The 15,808-nt window shown below is 31.3% G+C and overlaps 1 protein-coding gene across 2 annotated transcripts; it reads right to left on the reverse strand.

The window, feature by feature from the left end:
- Window positions 1–400: 400 nt before the first annotated feature.
- LOC108457677 (casein kinase 1-like protein 6) lies at window positions 401–6,388 on the reverse strand. 2 transcript variants are annotated; one of them, XM_053030898.1, is made up of 15 exons: window positions 5,506–5,568; window positions 5,355–5,395; window positions 5,012–5,078; window positions 4,421–4,490; window positions 3,803–3,951; window positions 3,612–3,707; window positions 3,330–3,400; window positions 2,909–2,970; window positions 2,739–2,802; window positions 2,533–2,617; window positions 2,048–2,174; window positions 1,786–1,859; window positions 1,643–1,706; window positions 1,230–1,363; window positions 401–989 (listed from the first exon to the last, which is right to left on the reverse strand). In XM_053030898.1, the coding sequence occupies exons 4-15, from the start codon at window positions 4,437–4,439 to the stop codon at window positions 726–728; spliced, it is 1,209 nt and encodes a 402-aa protein (XP_052886858.1). In that variant the 5' UTR covers window positions 4,440–4,490; window positions 5,012–5,078; window positions 5,355–5,395; window positions 5,506–5,568; the 3' UTR covers window positions 401–725. The 2 variants fall into 2 exon arrangements, with proteins under 2 accessions (XP_052886858.1, XP_017612240.1); XM_017756751.2 differs by lacking the exon at window positions 5,012–5,078 and having other exon boundaries at window positions 5,506–6,388.
- Between the last annotated feature and the right edge of the window lie 9,420 nt (window positions 6,389–15,808).

The following is a 15,808-nucleotide window of genomic DNA, read 5'->3' on the forward strand; positions in this document are numbered from 1 at the left end:
GGAGACTACTTGTTATGGATGTTATGGAATGGAAGTTTGGCAATGATCGAGGCTGCAAATGTTTTGAATTCATGTTAATTTTAGTTAAGTTTAATTGGTGTAGACAAAACGCTGCGTTTTTGCGCTTGTTTTAGTTGTACTAATACGAGGTCGTATTTGGGAAAGACGGCTAAGTTTTGATGTTATTAGCCGTTTTAATGAAACGGTTCATTTTAAACACCTGGATTGTTAGTTACCAGGTGGCTTTTGAGGCCGTTACCCACACTATTGTGCACAAATCAGTGCGAAATGGTGGTTAAGCAATTGAATAGATTTTTCTCATTCCTTATTCTCTCTGTGTTCTCTCTTCCTCTTCTCCTCCCCTCTTTCGAGGAAGAACTGTAGAAGTAGAAGCTTTCCATTTAAAAACCAGCAACAATTGCCAGATGCTGGTGGTTTAATTTTCATGAGAAGGGGAAAAAAACAGATGGAACAGTATCATATTGCAGCCATTATTCAGGTTGCATATGACAAATTGAGCTCCGAATTTCCGATCCACAAGTTTCTCTTTCATGCTGTTTATAACACATTACACTTCTGGTGGGAGACAACCTTGAGAAAAAAAATGTTGCCAATGGGGTAAGTTAAATGAGCTATAGGGGCACTGAATCTGGTGAGGTATCCCATATACAGAGTGAGAATATAAGTTCTTGGAAACATCGACTCGGGATTGACATTCAATGCCATTATTTCTTAATCGAGAGGAGCTCAAAACTTCTAAGAGGATGATCATCACGGCTTCCTCTAACAGGGGTGGCTCGGCTAGATGTCTTAGATTCAAAGGCAAGTTGAATTCTTTGTGTGGTAGACATGCGGCCACCACCTGATGCTAGTCGGTTTTGTGGTGCGTCGTTGGCTTCAACGGATGAGCTAGGCCTGCTTGCCACTACAGCTCTTCTTGAAGTGCTACCATATCGAGAAGAACTGCGTCTTTTATCTGAATCAGAGAGCTGAAAATGCAAAACAATGATAACAATGTTCAAAATGGGCCAAAGAGATGCAATATTTTACTTGGCCTTCATAAAAAAGGACAAAAAGTGGGTCTAAAATTTTGCCATAATACAGCTAAAAATGGCATTGATGACCAATGAACTTTTTCAATCAATAAGATTTCTTTTCTAGAGAGATTTTCATACAGAATAGTATAGGCTAGATAAAAGAAAAATATCTGAAAGGAAATTAAAGCTCACCGCATGCTTTGACAAAGCCCCATCATCAACAGTCTTGTGTCTAGAATGATCAAGATGAGGACTGGTACTTGAAATATTTCTTTTGGACAATGCTTCAACAGCACCAGAGAATCTATCCCGAATCTCTCTTCCCACTGAATGTTATCAAGGAGAATAAACCATAAGGGATTCAAAGACAGAACGCTTACTATCATAATTAGTAAAAACGAAAAAGATGTTTCTTTTTCAAAGACAACTTCAAAAAGAATCCATCTTCATTTACATCATATAGCTTTTGCCATCTCATAAATGACCTGTTTTTTAACAAATTCAAGTGACCATCTTCTGAAGCAAATAGTTGATTATCCAGTACTTAAGTTCCAAGAATCAGGTATCATATACGGTCTAATGAGAAATTAGTTATGTAACCAAACCTGAGATTCTTTCGGGTTTTTCAATGGTTGGTCCAGCAGCTAAACCTGCCCTTCCACTGGAATGCTGACATACAGATTGAATTGCTGAGTAAAATATTCCCAAGATAACAATAACGGAGAGCTAGAAGGTTACAAGTACTTACCCGCCCTCTGGAGCTGCCACCAATCTTTGGGTACTCCAATACAGTCCAGTCAAAGACATAGTCAAACTGATAACCTGCAGCAGTGCAAATTTCAGAACCATAAAAAGGAAAAGAAAACAAGAAAACAACTATAGAGTTGGTATTAATTTGAGAACATCCTGAGCGTATGAGCAAGCACATGCATGTGTGTGAGAGAGTAATGGATATTAGAATACTGTACATAGAGGTCAGCACTAAGGCAGCCACAATGATGATAACTAACCTTCTCTTATAAACAAGTCTCGGAAAAGCCTCTTCAAATATGAATAATCAGGTTTATCTTCAAACCGCAAAGATTGGCAGTAATGAAAATAAGACACAAACTCAGACGGATATGACTTACAAAGAACCTGTTAAACACGTATAAACCGATATTACCAACCAAAGAGATAAGAATAATAATCATAAGGATTAACACAGAAGGATCACATGCCAACCATAGCTAGCCTTGATCGATGCATTTCCTTTGTCAACTTTAAATTTCACTTACCATTTGTTAAGCCAAATTAAATTTCACTATAACAACAAAAAAAAAACAATTTTATATCCTCTTTTTTTTTTTTACATTAAACTCAAACAAATAGGAAACCTTAGAGATGAAGAGCAGGCCGGTGTACAAGAACTAGTGATCCTACATTAGTCAGATGTAACTCAACCAAGTTTCTTAGAGGGAACAAACTTGTCTAAGCATGGAATAACTGATCATACCTCTATAGGAGTCGATACCTTCTTTTCACTAATCTTATCATACTTTTGCTTTTTTGTACCAGCTTTTAACCCCTGCCAGGGAAGGCTGAAGCAAAGAAATTGTCCAAATTGTAACAAAAGCAATGTGAAGAAAACTAAGAACAAAGATTCAATAACAATTAACAATCAAACATCATGCATAAAAAAAGTGAATGAAATGAGCATGCCTTCCTCTCAAGAAATACATGAGCACATAACCAAGGGATTCCAAATCATCTCTTCGGCTTTGCTCTGCCAATAAAGAGAAGAATTTATGTCAATAAAAGTAACAAGTAAACTTGCATCAATGATATATGATTTACTTCTAAGAGTTGTGCCACAATGTAACATTAGTTACCAATTCCAAGGTGAGTGTTAACGCTTGCATAACGAGCTGTGCCAGTCAGATTCTTGTTTTCTCTGCAGCAAAGAAATTGGTTAGTTGTTTCACAAACAAATGCATTTTTGGACTAAGTTGGATTGCACCGAATATTCAGAACATGTTTACCGCATAGGTTACACTACAATATTGATACAAAGACAGGAGATAATAGGTAAAAATGAAAAAGAAATTTGAGCAAGCAAGAGATAGAAAAATGCTAAGGGAGCATGCCTTGCCTCCATGGACAAAACAAACACTCAGTTGAATATAGACCATGAAGTAACTTTCTTATCTAGTATGTAAAAACCTAGTCAGGTACCATGATGAGAATTATACAATCTTGAGAACTTCAAGTCTGAATTTCAGTCTTTAAAAGTGAAAAAATAAAAAAACCCACCTGTACGGGATGTGCTTATGAGTCTGAAGATCCCTATACTTCTTTGCAAGACCGTAGTCAATGACATATACCTGTAATAATAGAATTAACTAAAAAAGTAACACAAATGATACTAGACTATTTCATGCCTTTCAAGTGTTACAAAGTCCTATTCCCAGCAATGATAAAATATTCTTATCATAACCGGAAATTCAAAATTGAAGGTGGTTGTCCTAGCAATCTAACAAGTACGAACATGTTATATTTCCAACATAAGATACAAGAAAAACAAAAAAACTATACCTGATTTGCCTTGCGTCCTAAGCCCATCAAGAAGTTGTCAGGTTTTATATCACGGTGAAGAAAGCCTTTTGAATGCATATATTCTACCCTATTAATCTGAGAAAAAACAGAGGAAAAAGTAGAAAAGGGAGAAAATTAAATATAAAAAACCTGAAAGCTAACTGTTTATCACAAAAGAGTCTCATACTTACCATTTGATCAGCAAGCATCAACACTGTTTTTAAGGAAAGTTTCCTATTGCAGTAGTTGAACAAATCCTCCAAACTAGGTCCAAGAAGGTCAATTACCATGACATTGTAATCCGTCTCAACTCCAGACCACTTGAGATGGGGAATACCCGCTATATGGAGAACCCTCACCGAGTTATTTAAATACAAAATTAATGTGCTTCTTAAAAATTATACACACACAGATGCATACACAGAAAAATAAAAGAAACAACAATAACAACAGAATATTCAAGATCAACCTGCCAGTATCTCCACAGAAAGGTTTTCAATTAACAACTGAACAAATCGTTTAAGGACTAAGAAAGAAAAGAAAGCCTTCTATCATCTTTTTAAACCAGCAGCAACAAAGAACAGTAGTAAATTGATGAAAACTTATTTATAAAAAATTATAAAAAGCTGGATTTAATCAGATCAAAGCTTGCATTTTTTGTTCTTTTCTTTTTTTTTTTTTTTCTCATATAATGGTAGTAGAGAGGAAAAGGCTACCCCAAGGAAGACCATAGCCAAATTATGATGCAGTACCAAATCATTTTTACAGACAAACATAGAGGGAGGAGCAAGGAAGATACACAGACTTACTTCCTCCTTGAAGAAGCATATACAATTTTGACTCATAATAAAGCTGAGGATGCTTGGTCTTTGCAGATTCCTGACATTAGGAACAGAAAAATAAAAATAGGTCAACGTCATAGCTTGGGCTTAGAAAATATAAACTGTCATTAGATAAAAAAATTGTTTTCTGCCCTATCACTGTTACCATGATAAGGAACTTTTGACATCCTTCACATTTTCACCTAAAATGACACATTCTAAGTGGAACTGTGGACGAGCACCACCACATCTTCATTTCAAAAGAAAAGAAAAGTGCAGGTTGGAAATATAAAGCTGATAAAATTATCATCCAATGGCAGTTAACCATTAATAAACACCTTTGCTTAGAGAAGTATGTTTTCAATTTTTCATTTGTGTAAAAACACTTTTTCTCAGAATGGAAATGAGGGCAATAACAAATGTTCTTTCTCTTTACACTTAAATGATGAGCCATATAAATTGAACACAGCTGGATATGGAAGATTTTCCTGGACAAGTGACATTTCCTTGCACAAATTGAGGAGTGTTCATGCATAACATCTTAATTTTTAAGAACAAAATAATGACTGAAGAGCCTACTCTTGATCATTTTTTTCTAGCCATATGCCCAAAATCTAAAGCAATTCAAGTCCAAAGGTTTGTAATTCTGAAAAAACAGAAAACAGGAAGATAAGTAAGAATAATAGCCAACATTTTTTTCTTTCTATTTTTGATTTTTTGAGAAAGACAAGTCAGTAAGTGAAAACAACCACGCAGCACGCATATGAAAATCTAGGGACAGCTTTATTTATAGCTATTCAACGTCCCCAAATCACCATTACAAGTTGACAACCGCAACTAGCAAGTAAACCATCGGCAGCAGACTAACAAAAGACACAATAAAAAAAAAAAAAAAACAAATCATCAAGAGGATATCGCATACCAGTTTGACAGCAACTTCCTCTCCAGTTTGCACATTTACCCCTTCAATAGAAAAAAAAATTAGAAGAAGAAAGTTACAATGCTGACAAAGAGACAATAGATTTTCCATAAAAAGAAAGAGAAAGCCATGTAAGAGATTTGGATTCTCATACCCAAATAAAGCTCTCCAAAAGAGCCACTGCCAATCTTTCTTCCAAGCTTGAACTTACCACCAATCACATGATCCATTCTCAAGTAGGAAAAAACAAAAGAGAACAATTTTCTTTAACAATACCCAATACCCCACAATTTTCTTTAACAATACCCAATACCCCCAAAGAGCTTAATGTTGGTTATTTTAACTCAGATCTGTGTCAAAGTCGGCACTTATTACCCACTAATCCAACACACTCTCAAACTCGACTTACCAAACTGAAAACTCGAAGCTTCCAATAAATCAACTAAAGGAAATAGGGGAAAAAACACTTTGCTTGAATAATCAGCGGGGATAAAAGCCTCAAAATAAAATAAAATGAATCTAAGTTTTTGACCAAAAGAAGAAAAAGGAAATCCTTGTGATAATAATGCTAGAAACGTAAAAATAAAAATAAATAAATAAAACTGGAGATTTCAATCTAAGCCCGGTAAAAGTAGAAAGAGGGTTTTATTATTATTACTACTACTACAAAGGCTCCAGGATCCTCAACTACATAGTTTGATAGCAAAATCCCCGAATTTGAAACGAAAATTGTAATTTAGGAGAAAAACCCAGCTACATTGACCTGAGAAGATTTAGAGGATGAATCAACTGCCAGAAAAAAGAATCCAACTGCAATTAAAAAAAAAATTGTTGGAAGAACGGAAATGACCGAAAATATTAAATCAGATGAAATAAGCAAAAACGGTATTTCAAGATAAATGTAAAATAAAAAAAGAAAGTAAAAAACAGTTTTCAAGGCGTATGTTAACGAGGAAAGCACAAGGAAAGTGAGTGAAAGTGAAGCAGATTGACTAGTAAAAATAGGGGAAAAGGAAAAGAAACAAAAGGTTTTATAATTGTTTTTTCTTTCCCTTATTAATTGAAAGTCCAGACCTATCTTTTTTTTCGGCTAGACCCCTGAACTACACTCATTTTCTTCTATTGGTACTTAAATTCATTTTTTGTTCCATTTTGATGCTGTTAACGGTTTTCCAAAAAAACCAATCATAACACACCACGTGTCCCTATTGATGTGGACCATGACGTGGTCATTGATCATATTCACTGTGTGCTGATTAGACTAAAAATTATAAAAAATATTTTAAAATTGTAAAAAGTTATTAAAATTATAAAACATTAAAATATGTAAATATTATTAAAATTGAGAAAATTATTTAAAAATTGTAAATAATATTTAATTTTAAAATTAATTTAAAATTGTGAATCATGGCATTGACAATTTCAAAATTCTTAAATAATTTTTATAATTTTTAATCGAGTCATATGTTGTTACTTTTTCATAATCGCGAATATGAAAATAATAATACCAAAATAAATCAAGAAAAGAAATCAGATGACAACATAGAAAATCTCCTTTTATTCTTTTGAAATTTGCAGAGAAAATTGAATAATAATAAGACGACGACGAAGACAAAGAAGAATAATTTGATTTGTTAATTATTTATAATTTTGATTAATTATTTAAAGTTTTAATAATTAAAAATAAATAATGTTCTATTATTTTAATATTTTTTACAATTACCATTTTTAAATAATTTAAATGTTTTTTTATAATTTTATAATTTTTAACTATTCTTTTACGATTTTATTTTTATTTTTACAATTTTTTATTTGGTCAATGCGACCAACAACCACGTCATCGTCCAGATCAGCGATTAATCGGGACACGTGACATGTTCTAATTGGTCGTTGTTTTTTAATAACCAAAATGAGATAAAAAAAAATTAGGAACAATATAAGAAAATGAGTATAGTTTAAGGGTTAAACCGTGAATAAAGTTTTTCTTTTTAATAAAAAGGGGGGAAAAGAAGACATAGGGGTCTTAAGCAGAGAAGCTCTGACGCCTGACCGGACATGTTTGGGTTCTATCTGAGACTCAAGAGTCTGACTCAGTCTTTTAAGCTTTCTCCTTATCATTGCAAAAGTGCGCTTGATATAAATAGCTCGGCCCCAATTCAAAGGTCATAATAGAGATTGGCCTAGTTTACCTCAAGGCCAATCATGAGATCCAAATCCAAACAGTTAAAATCAAACCTTAATTTATTCGTTCAAGACTTTATCACAAAAAAAAATTCGAGAAGAAGAGTTGAAGCTTCAAGACGATAGATTTTGGAGCAATGATGAATTAGAAGGGATTAATTTTATTCGTGGGTCTAAACTCTCAATCTATGATGAGAAGCCAATCTGGAGAATGTTAAAGGACCCTTAATCAATCCCACAAGCTTAGGCATTTCATATTGGGTTCGAGTTCTAAGCTTAATTTTTATTATACATGAGCCAAATATTGTATTTATTATCCCTTATTATTTTTTTATTACAATTTTTTATAATTATTAAGTATTTTAAGTTATTAGGAGTTTTATGTTAACAAGAAAGTTTTGTTTAAAACTATTTATTGTTTAGATTAATTAGAGTTTTAATATACTTTAGAGTTTTATTTGGATTTATAATTTCAACTCTGTGAGTTTGTTTCTTTGAGTAAGATTTCTTTGTTATGATTTTTAGTAGTTTATTGGAATTTATATCTCAAAGGATTCAATTGAACATTTATCATTCTATTCATCATATTCATCGATTTATTCAATCCATCTCTCACTTTTAAATTCCGTCTATTTATTTATTATTTTTATTTGTTCTCTGTTCTTAAATTTCTTCTTTTACTATTTTTGACTTCTTTATTATTAAATTTATTTATTTTTTCTTTTCAAATCAGATCCAAATCTTTCCTTTTCGAGTCAAACAATTTGAATTTGATTCGCTTCCGCTTTCATTCCATATCAGTGCTCTCCTTTGAATTTTGACTTGGTTATTTCTCATTTTTGATGGATGAGTTAAATTTAAAAATAAATATAATCCCTTACATACTTGTGCTCGAGCTTGTATATTTCGAATTCGGATGTGGAAGTTTTTGGGATAATTGGATACTTGCCGTTTGAATCCCTTCAACCTAATCCAAAACATTTATTGTAGATTTGTGTGAAATGGATAATTTTGAATCAATTGTCTAGTGATGATAAATTTGTGATGCTTATGTCGGTGAGCAATCTACTCTCGATGTTCCTCAGCCCAATTTCTATACAGTCTATCCCTCTTATCACCATTCCGCACAATCTTCAACTCTTCAACTATTTGGAATTGATTGCCACATATCAAACTAAAGCAGCACCCAGTCACTTGTGCTACGATGCGATGATGTCATGTAGGTAATCCCTAACGTGTGTGCCTCATCCACTACAACCCTCGGTACCACAACCTGAACGTCCTTAACCCAGTACTGTGTCTACCAAAACTACATAAAATAATTAAATGCTAACAAAACGGTAAATGTTTATAACAATTAGAACTGTAAATCATAAAAAATGGATGAACAACTGATCTCTTCAACTGCATATTTATTATTATCAATTCGGATTTGTGTAAACTCCCGATAATATGTAGCACAATCCAAATTTATCTTAAATCTATAAATATATTAACTATTTATCATCCCAAACCCAAAATTTTAAATACTAAAATACACTCTAAATGGCGCATATAATATATCTTTACCTTTTCGCTAATGGAAAAGATAATGGATGAGAGGGAATTGATGCTATAAATGGCATCCACATCCAAGCCTATACTTAAAGAAGGGTGCAACGATCGTTCGATTGTTTTGTTTCTCGAATGACAACAATGTTAAGGACTCAATAAAGGAAGGCCAACACAATAGATCTCCAAATGTACGTGCAGACACGAGTAGGGTCCGCCAACAATGGCAAAAACATTAAGTGGCAGATACTCCCATACTTATCTGCCATAAGCAATCCATTGAGCACACGCAATATGTAAGTTCTAACATATTGATTGAACTCATCGTTGCTTACATCATTCGTCGATTGATGTTCCCACATTGTTTGAAAAAAATTTTGTTTTGAAAAACGATTTTCTATTATAACAAAAAATTAAAATTTTAAAAATTAAGTCAATTTATGATATTTATAACAATAAAATTTTCTCGAAAAATACTTGTATTTTGTGCGAAATGAATCTTAGATGTCTTCGACTTTTAACCGAATGACCTTGTCTACTTTTCTCGTACCATGAATCACTTCGAATGTGGGTTTGAACAACCACAAATAAAATGTAAAACCAAAACCAAATTCTTACTTTTAGTAGGAAAGTAATTCTTTCTGTCAATGAAAATCGGTAGAATTGTTATTCCCCAAAATAGAATTTATACTTAGAAATAAATTTCTCACTATTTTTAGGCAAAATAACAATATCTCAAAGTTGTGTATAACTTGTATATTTTTAGCCCTGTTAGTGTCATATTTATAGGTAGAAATAGAAAAATCCTGGTTGAATTAGTATAATACAAATAATACTTATTTGATAGAAAGATTAGACCATTAGTTCTACTAGGAGAGAGGATACTGGGGTTGAGCCTTTCATATTTGTCATTAGGGATTTTGGATTTCTCCTATATCGCGTCCAATTATATGTTCTTCTTGAACTTTTAATCTAACACTTTATAATTTAATCTAACGCAAAACATGTTTTTCTATTTCTCAAAATAAATATTATTTATTAAGTTAATTTAAATTAATTAATTTTTAATTAAATAATTTTTCAACCCAATTCTAATTCCATTAAAGTAATGACAACTTTACCGTAAAAGAATCTATGAGAAAATATATTTAATTTCCATATGCAACATATTCACAATAACCAATTAATTTCATTTCATTTTGAACATAATTTTTTTAATTAAATAATAATTAGAAAAACTTAATTAATTCTTATATCATTTCTATACTTAGTGAAAAACCACATTCATTCTTAATGTAACTAATTTCTCTAACTTTATCATTTCTATCCGTTTATGTTAATTTGATTCTAAATGCAATTCATTTTTGAAATAAAAAGGGGTGAGCTATAAAGCTCAATGTGCAACTTAACTCAAACAGAAACACGGATAACATAGTAAACAAATCAAAGTATCGCAGAGAATTTCATCAAATTCAAATGGAAAAATTGTGCGTGCATGGTTATGTCAATGTAGTATTTTTGGAAAACATAATGTATATTTTTCAGAAAACTTCCTACCCAACTCCGCTATACACCAAAAAGATTTCCCCAGGACTCGTCCGTCCAAAAGCACACCAACATATAATTGTGGACAATGCCACCAAAGTGTAGTTAAACTGATGCCACCAGAGTGTAGTTAAACTGCCAGATCAGATATATGTGGTCAAGCCACTATACTACAGTCAAGCAACCAGAATAGATATGTGGTTAAACCACCAGGTAATGCAGATCATTAAACTGTCAGAATTTCCTCCTTACCATATTATCCTAACCCCATGTAATGTGACATGACATGCAAATACAAAATTAGAATAGTAAGCATGTTGAACATGCATTCGTATTTTTAATAGAAACTAGTAAACATGTGATATCATGCTTTGCAGAGCAGATATATCAAATTTCAATAATTACAAATCACTTTAATTAGAAAAGCCACAATGTCGCATACTATAGAAATTGAACAAAAAATAACTTATCAATAATCATATATACCTTAACTAATCAAAAATATACCAATGATGCTCACTAATTTACATATCAGAACCACATTGTGTAATGTAACATACCTCGAGAATCTATGCACTCATATCAAAACAATAGTTTTCTTTTAACAAATATCATACTTATTACTTATCAAACCTACAGAATCACTGACCTCGAACTGCACCTCAAAACACGACCCCAACTAAAAGTTACAGAAAATGGGCCTATATGACCCAATTGGCCCAACCCGTGTGGCCCACACGACCCACTTAACCCAGCCCGTGTCGCCTATACAGTCTAGCACACGGCCATGTGGCGTCAATAGTGAATTCTTAGCATCACATCGTTCACCATTTTTCAAGATTATCATTACACATCTGATCGTTTTTCGATACCGACATAATAGCAGCAAATCCAACACCTAAAAAAGACATCCACAAACAATCAATCATACAATCATACACCGTAAATCAATCGGTTAATAGCGAACACATTCCATAATACTATCTCGAATAAAAACGAACATTTCACACACTTACCTCTAAATAGAGGACTATCGATACTCAACCCGACAGAGGAACATGCTCTTCTTGATTCTCACCTAAACAAAATTATACAGTAGAAATGATTAAACGCCCATTAATGACAAATCGAAAAGTAACATTCCTAAAAAATGAACAGATAACACATAAATCACCGAAAGGAACTACAATTACAAATCCTATTCCCCCTTACCACTCACAGCCAGCAAAGAACTCCAGAAGTGGACATTAACATAGCCTAGATTAACGGCAGAGAAGAAGGGAGAATGACAAAAGAACAAGAATGGGTAGCAAAAAGAGCAGAGAATTAATAATGCAAGAATGCAAGAAGAAGCAAAACAAAATAATAATGTAGAAGAGATGAACAGAGAAAACGGCAATGGAAAAATTCTGTAGTAAAAACAAAAAAGAAAAGAACATTCAAAGAAGATGGAGAAATATAACGTGAAAAGTGAGAGGGGAAAAGGGAACGACATTTAGCAAAATTTTAGGAAAAACTTTTTTTTTTAAACAAAAACAAAACTAATTAACGCCCTACTAAATCCTATCCTGATTTAAATCACGTTGTTAGAATTTGAATTTGACTCAAATTCTGAGCATGGGCGGCACAACAAAGAGAAGCAAAATTTGAACTTGAAACCGAACAGAAAGAAGAATGCTTAACTATTGAACCAAACATGCCCATTCTTACCAACAAACTAACAAGAATAAGATATAACCTACTTGTGACCAGTCAAGTGTAGGAATAAAATCAATAAAAACTCAAAGGAAGGACTTGAACGCAAGACCTCATGTACATAAATAGAACATTCAACCACTAAACTAAATCAATTTACTTAACATAATTTCACAATTTTAATCCAAAAATAAAATGTGACCACTTTTGGCTCACTGATCTAATTTCTACTAACCCAATTTTTAGGATGTGACATAAATTGAAAAAAATAATGAAGTTTCACAAGTGGTAGCATGGCCTTAGAAGGAAAAAGAATCTTTGTTGCCTCAAAGCCCTAAATCGCCATCAACCATTTTATTGAACTTTTTAAACCGCAAAGAAAAAGGCTAAGTGGCCCTTTGGATTAGTGGTGTGTTTATTTACAGTTAGTGTAAAAACAGTGATAGCGGTGATATTAAATATTATAGCGTGAAATAAAAAGAAAGGTACACGCCTATCCAAAAGGGTCCTAAATCATCATTTCAAATGGTAAGTCACCGCTACTGATTTTGTGTCAAGTTCTCTTACCAGCCCTTGCCACTATAAGACAAAAATGGTAAGTCACTGTTACATGCAACAATTCGGGGATAAGATTTCAAAACCATTATTTCTTTCATGCTATTTCATATGTAATTTAGAAGTCATATAATTTTGGTTATTATTTTTAATTTATACACTCTCTCTTTCTCATTTCTTCCCCCACTGAACTGGAAAAAAGAAACACTAAATTGTCACACTTTAGGAGAAACAATATAACAATATCAATAATATTTTCTACACTAAAACTTGTATCATATGTTATAGGTGACATATATTTGAACCTCAATTTGACACATTAATTATCAGTAGTTTGCAATGTTAGTAATCTCACATTGTTAACAAATATCAAGTATAAAGAATTTAAATATAAAATTCTTTATAACTTAGAGGTTTTTAGCCCATTAGATAAATGGATTTACTTATTAGGTCTATATAAATATGTTGAAGGTAAAAAATGGGCACTTGGGGAACTTACTTTTAATGAAAACATGAGTTTTTTTTTTTTTTTTTGAAAAGGTCCAGTGTTATATAAGAAAAACGGAATTTGTGCCACAAGTTATGTACTAAGTGCCTATATATAAAACTCAATAATGCCATTCTCACTATTTGTTTTTGTTGTTTTAAAACTTGTTGTATCCTAGAGATAAAATTAAAACCTTAAAAGACAATAAATCACGCTTCAAGTTTCTTTTTTTTTTTTTAATTTTCTTTTCTTACATCATAACTTCCTTTCTTGTACTACAATTTTTCTAACATTTACAAGGAATGCATGTAGTTTTTCTTTTACCAATCTATGTAGGATTTCTTGTGTTCATTTTATGGCTAAGTGTTTTTCTTGTCCTTTTTGTTATTGATACTTCAAATACTTAGAAGTTGAAATGATATTGACTAAAATATTAAAAAATCCCTAAATTTTATTGTAAAGGTAGATATACAGAAATAATTAAAAGTTAAAATATGCTTTAAGTTCATGTACTCTTCATATATTTGGATTTTAGTCATATTTTTATTTTCGAAGTCTAGCCTCTCTATTTTTGATTTTAAAATGCAAATCTCATTACTAACGCTATTAAATTTCTTTTGTTAAATTAAGTTCATTATAATGTCATTGTTTGTCACATGACTATCAAATGAGTTTTTTTAAATATTACACCAACAAATTTAAATAAAATAATTTTAACGATGTTAATAGTTGAACTTAAATTTTAAATTCAAATTGTACCTAAATTTTAGAACTAAAAATTTTAATTTTAAAAATAAAATACATCATTAAATTTTAACTCTACCAAGAATAAAAGACTTTCAACATATTTTAATTTAAAATATTATATTCTTCAGAACTTGTTTAAATAAAGTTTACAACTTTTTATTAGCTTACCCAATGAGGTTCTAAAACTTTCCTGATGAGATTGATTTCGATAAATTTAAAATTAATAATGGTAAGATTGAATATTATAATAATCAAATTAAAATTAATAATGGAATGTGTTTGGATTTAAATATAATAGTAGCAATAAGGTAAATTATAATGAAGAAAAAAATTATTAAAGATTTTTTTTTATAAAAATAACATAAAAATTAATTAATTACAAAATAGTTGGGAAGAAATTAATTACGAAAATTAATTGTTTGTTACAGTATCGGGGCTGCCTTTTTTAATTAATCATCAGACAATTATTAAGCTTTTAAAATAATAATATTTTTTATGATGCCACTGTAGGTGACAGCAAAATCTAATGTTGAGTTGTTAGGCGACATAACTCTAATTAAAAAAAAAAGTTTAACTGATAGCATGCTAGAAGTTGAGAGCTTTTTATTTTTGCTCTTAAGACTTTTGAAAAATTGTTTTCAATTATAGATTTTACTTATGGTCATTCCTCTTTATAAGAACATTAATGAATGTTATGGAATACATTAAACTAATTAAGTAAAAACATGGAAAAAATATCAACAAGATTAACACGACTCTTGAGAAGCTTAGGATGGAAGCTATGCGTGTCAAGAGAGCTCTTAGCAGCTAGCAGGTTGTCATTTAATTTTTTAAAAAAATTAAATTGTTGTTGTGGCAGCAACAAAAAAAAAATTATGTTTTTAAAAGCCTAATGATTGCATAACAAACAACTCATTCTCATAATTAATTTTTTTCATCTTATTTTGTATTTAATTAATTTTTATAAAAAAACCCATTGACTGCATTAAATTAAGAGAAATTATTTTATACACTGCAAATGAAATTTTTAAACTCCACAAGATAAAAAGTTTGACAAATATATTATAAAATATAATAAAAAATAAAAAAGTAATTATATAAATAAATGCAACGCAAAATTTAAAAACTGCACCAACAATGTAAGAAATAATTACCCTTAAATTAAAAGATGCATACACAACAAAAAAATAATTTATTGTTATTTTTTAAATTTATTAGAATAATATTTATGTCAAACAATAAATTTACTAATAATAATTAAAATAAATAATATTTAGTATTATTTGTTAAATAACTTATTTTTAATTAATATTAATATTATAATATATACATAAAACTATCGATTTGGTACATTTTCGCAATCACAGGAAAAAAAGCAAATCTTTTTGTTGTGGCAAGCACTTGTATCTTCGTCTCTTACATAGGGCTAAAACAGTAAGAAAGCTTTCACTGGGGTTGTTTTTGTGAGCATTAAATTCGCGTTGAAATTTAGCGGCAGGCTGGTTAAATTCTCCGAAAATGCTTCACCATTAGTGTTCCAAACACCAAAAAAACTCCCGTGATCATTTGGATTTTGGCTTGGTAGCCAAAAGAAAAAGCTAAAGTTAGGCTTCAACCCAGGATTGATGCTGGATCCCAACACAATTACATGATACAAATCATACAGAGATAAATACGACATATCAATAAATAAAGA

The sequence above is a fragment of the Gossypium arboreum genome, chromosome 7 (assembly GCF_025698485.1).
Source record: "Gossypium arboreum isolate Shixiya-1 chromosome 7, ASM2569848v2, whole genome shotgun sequence".
NCBI lineage: Eukaryota > Viridiplantae > Streptophyta > Magnoliopsida > Malvales > Malvaceae > Gossypium > Gossypium arboreum.

Excerpts from the sequence above, each read along its gene's own strand:
- LOC108457677 (XM_017756751.2), bottom strand. The coding sequence starts at position 5,581 with ATGGATCATGTGATTGGTGGTAAGTTCAAGCTTGGAAGAAAGATTGGC. Across the intron at positions 4,491-5,354 it reads AGGAAGTTGCTGTCAAACTG|GAATCTGCAAAGACCAAGCA; the intron begins GTATGCGATATC and ends TCCTAATGTCAG. Across the intron at positions 2,803-2,908 it reads TAACACTCACCTTGGAATTG|AGCAAAGCCGAAGAGATGAT; the intron begins GTAACTAATGTT and ends CTTTATTGGCAG.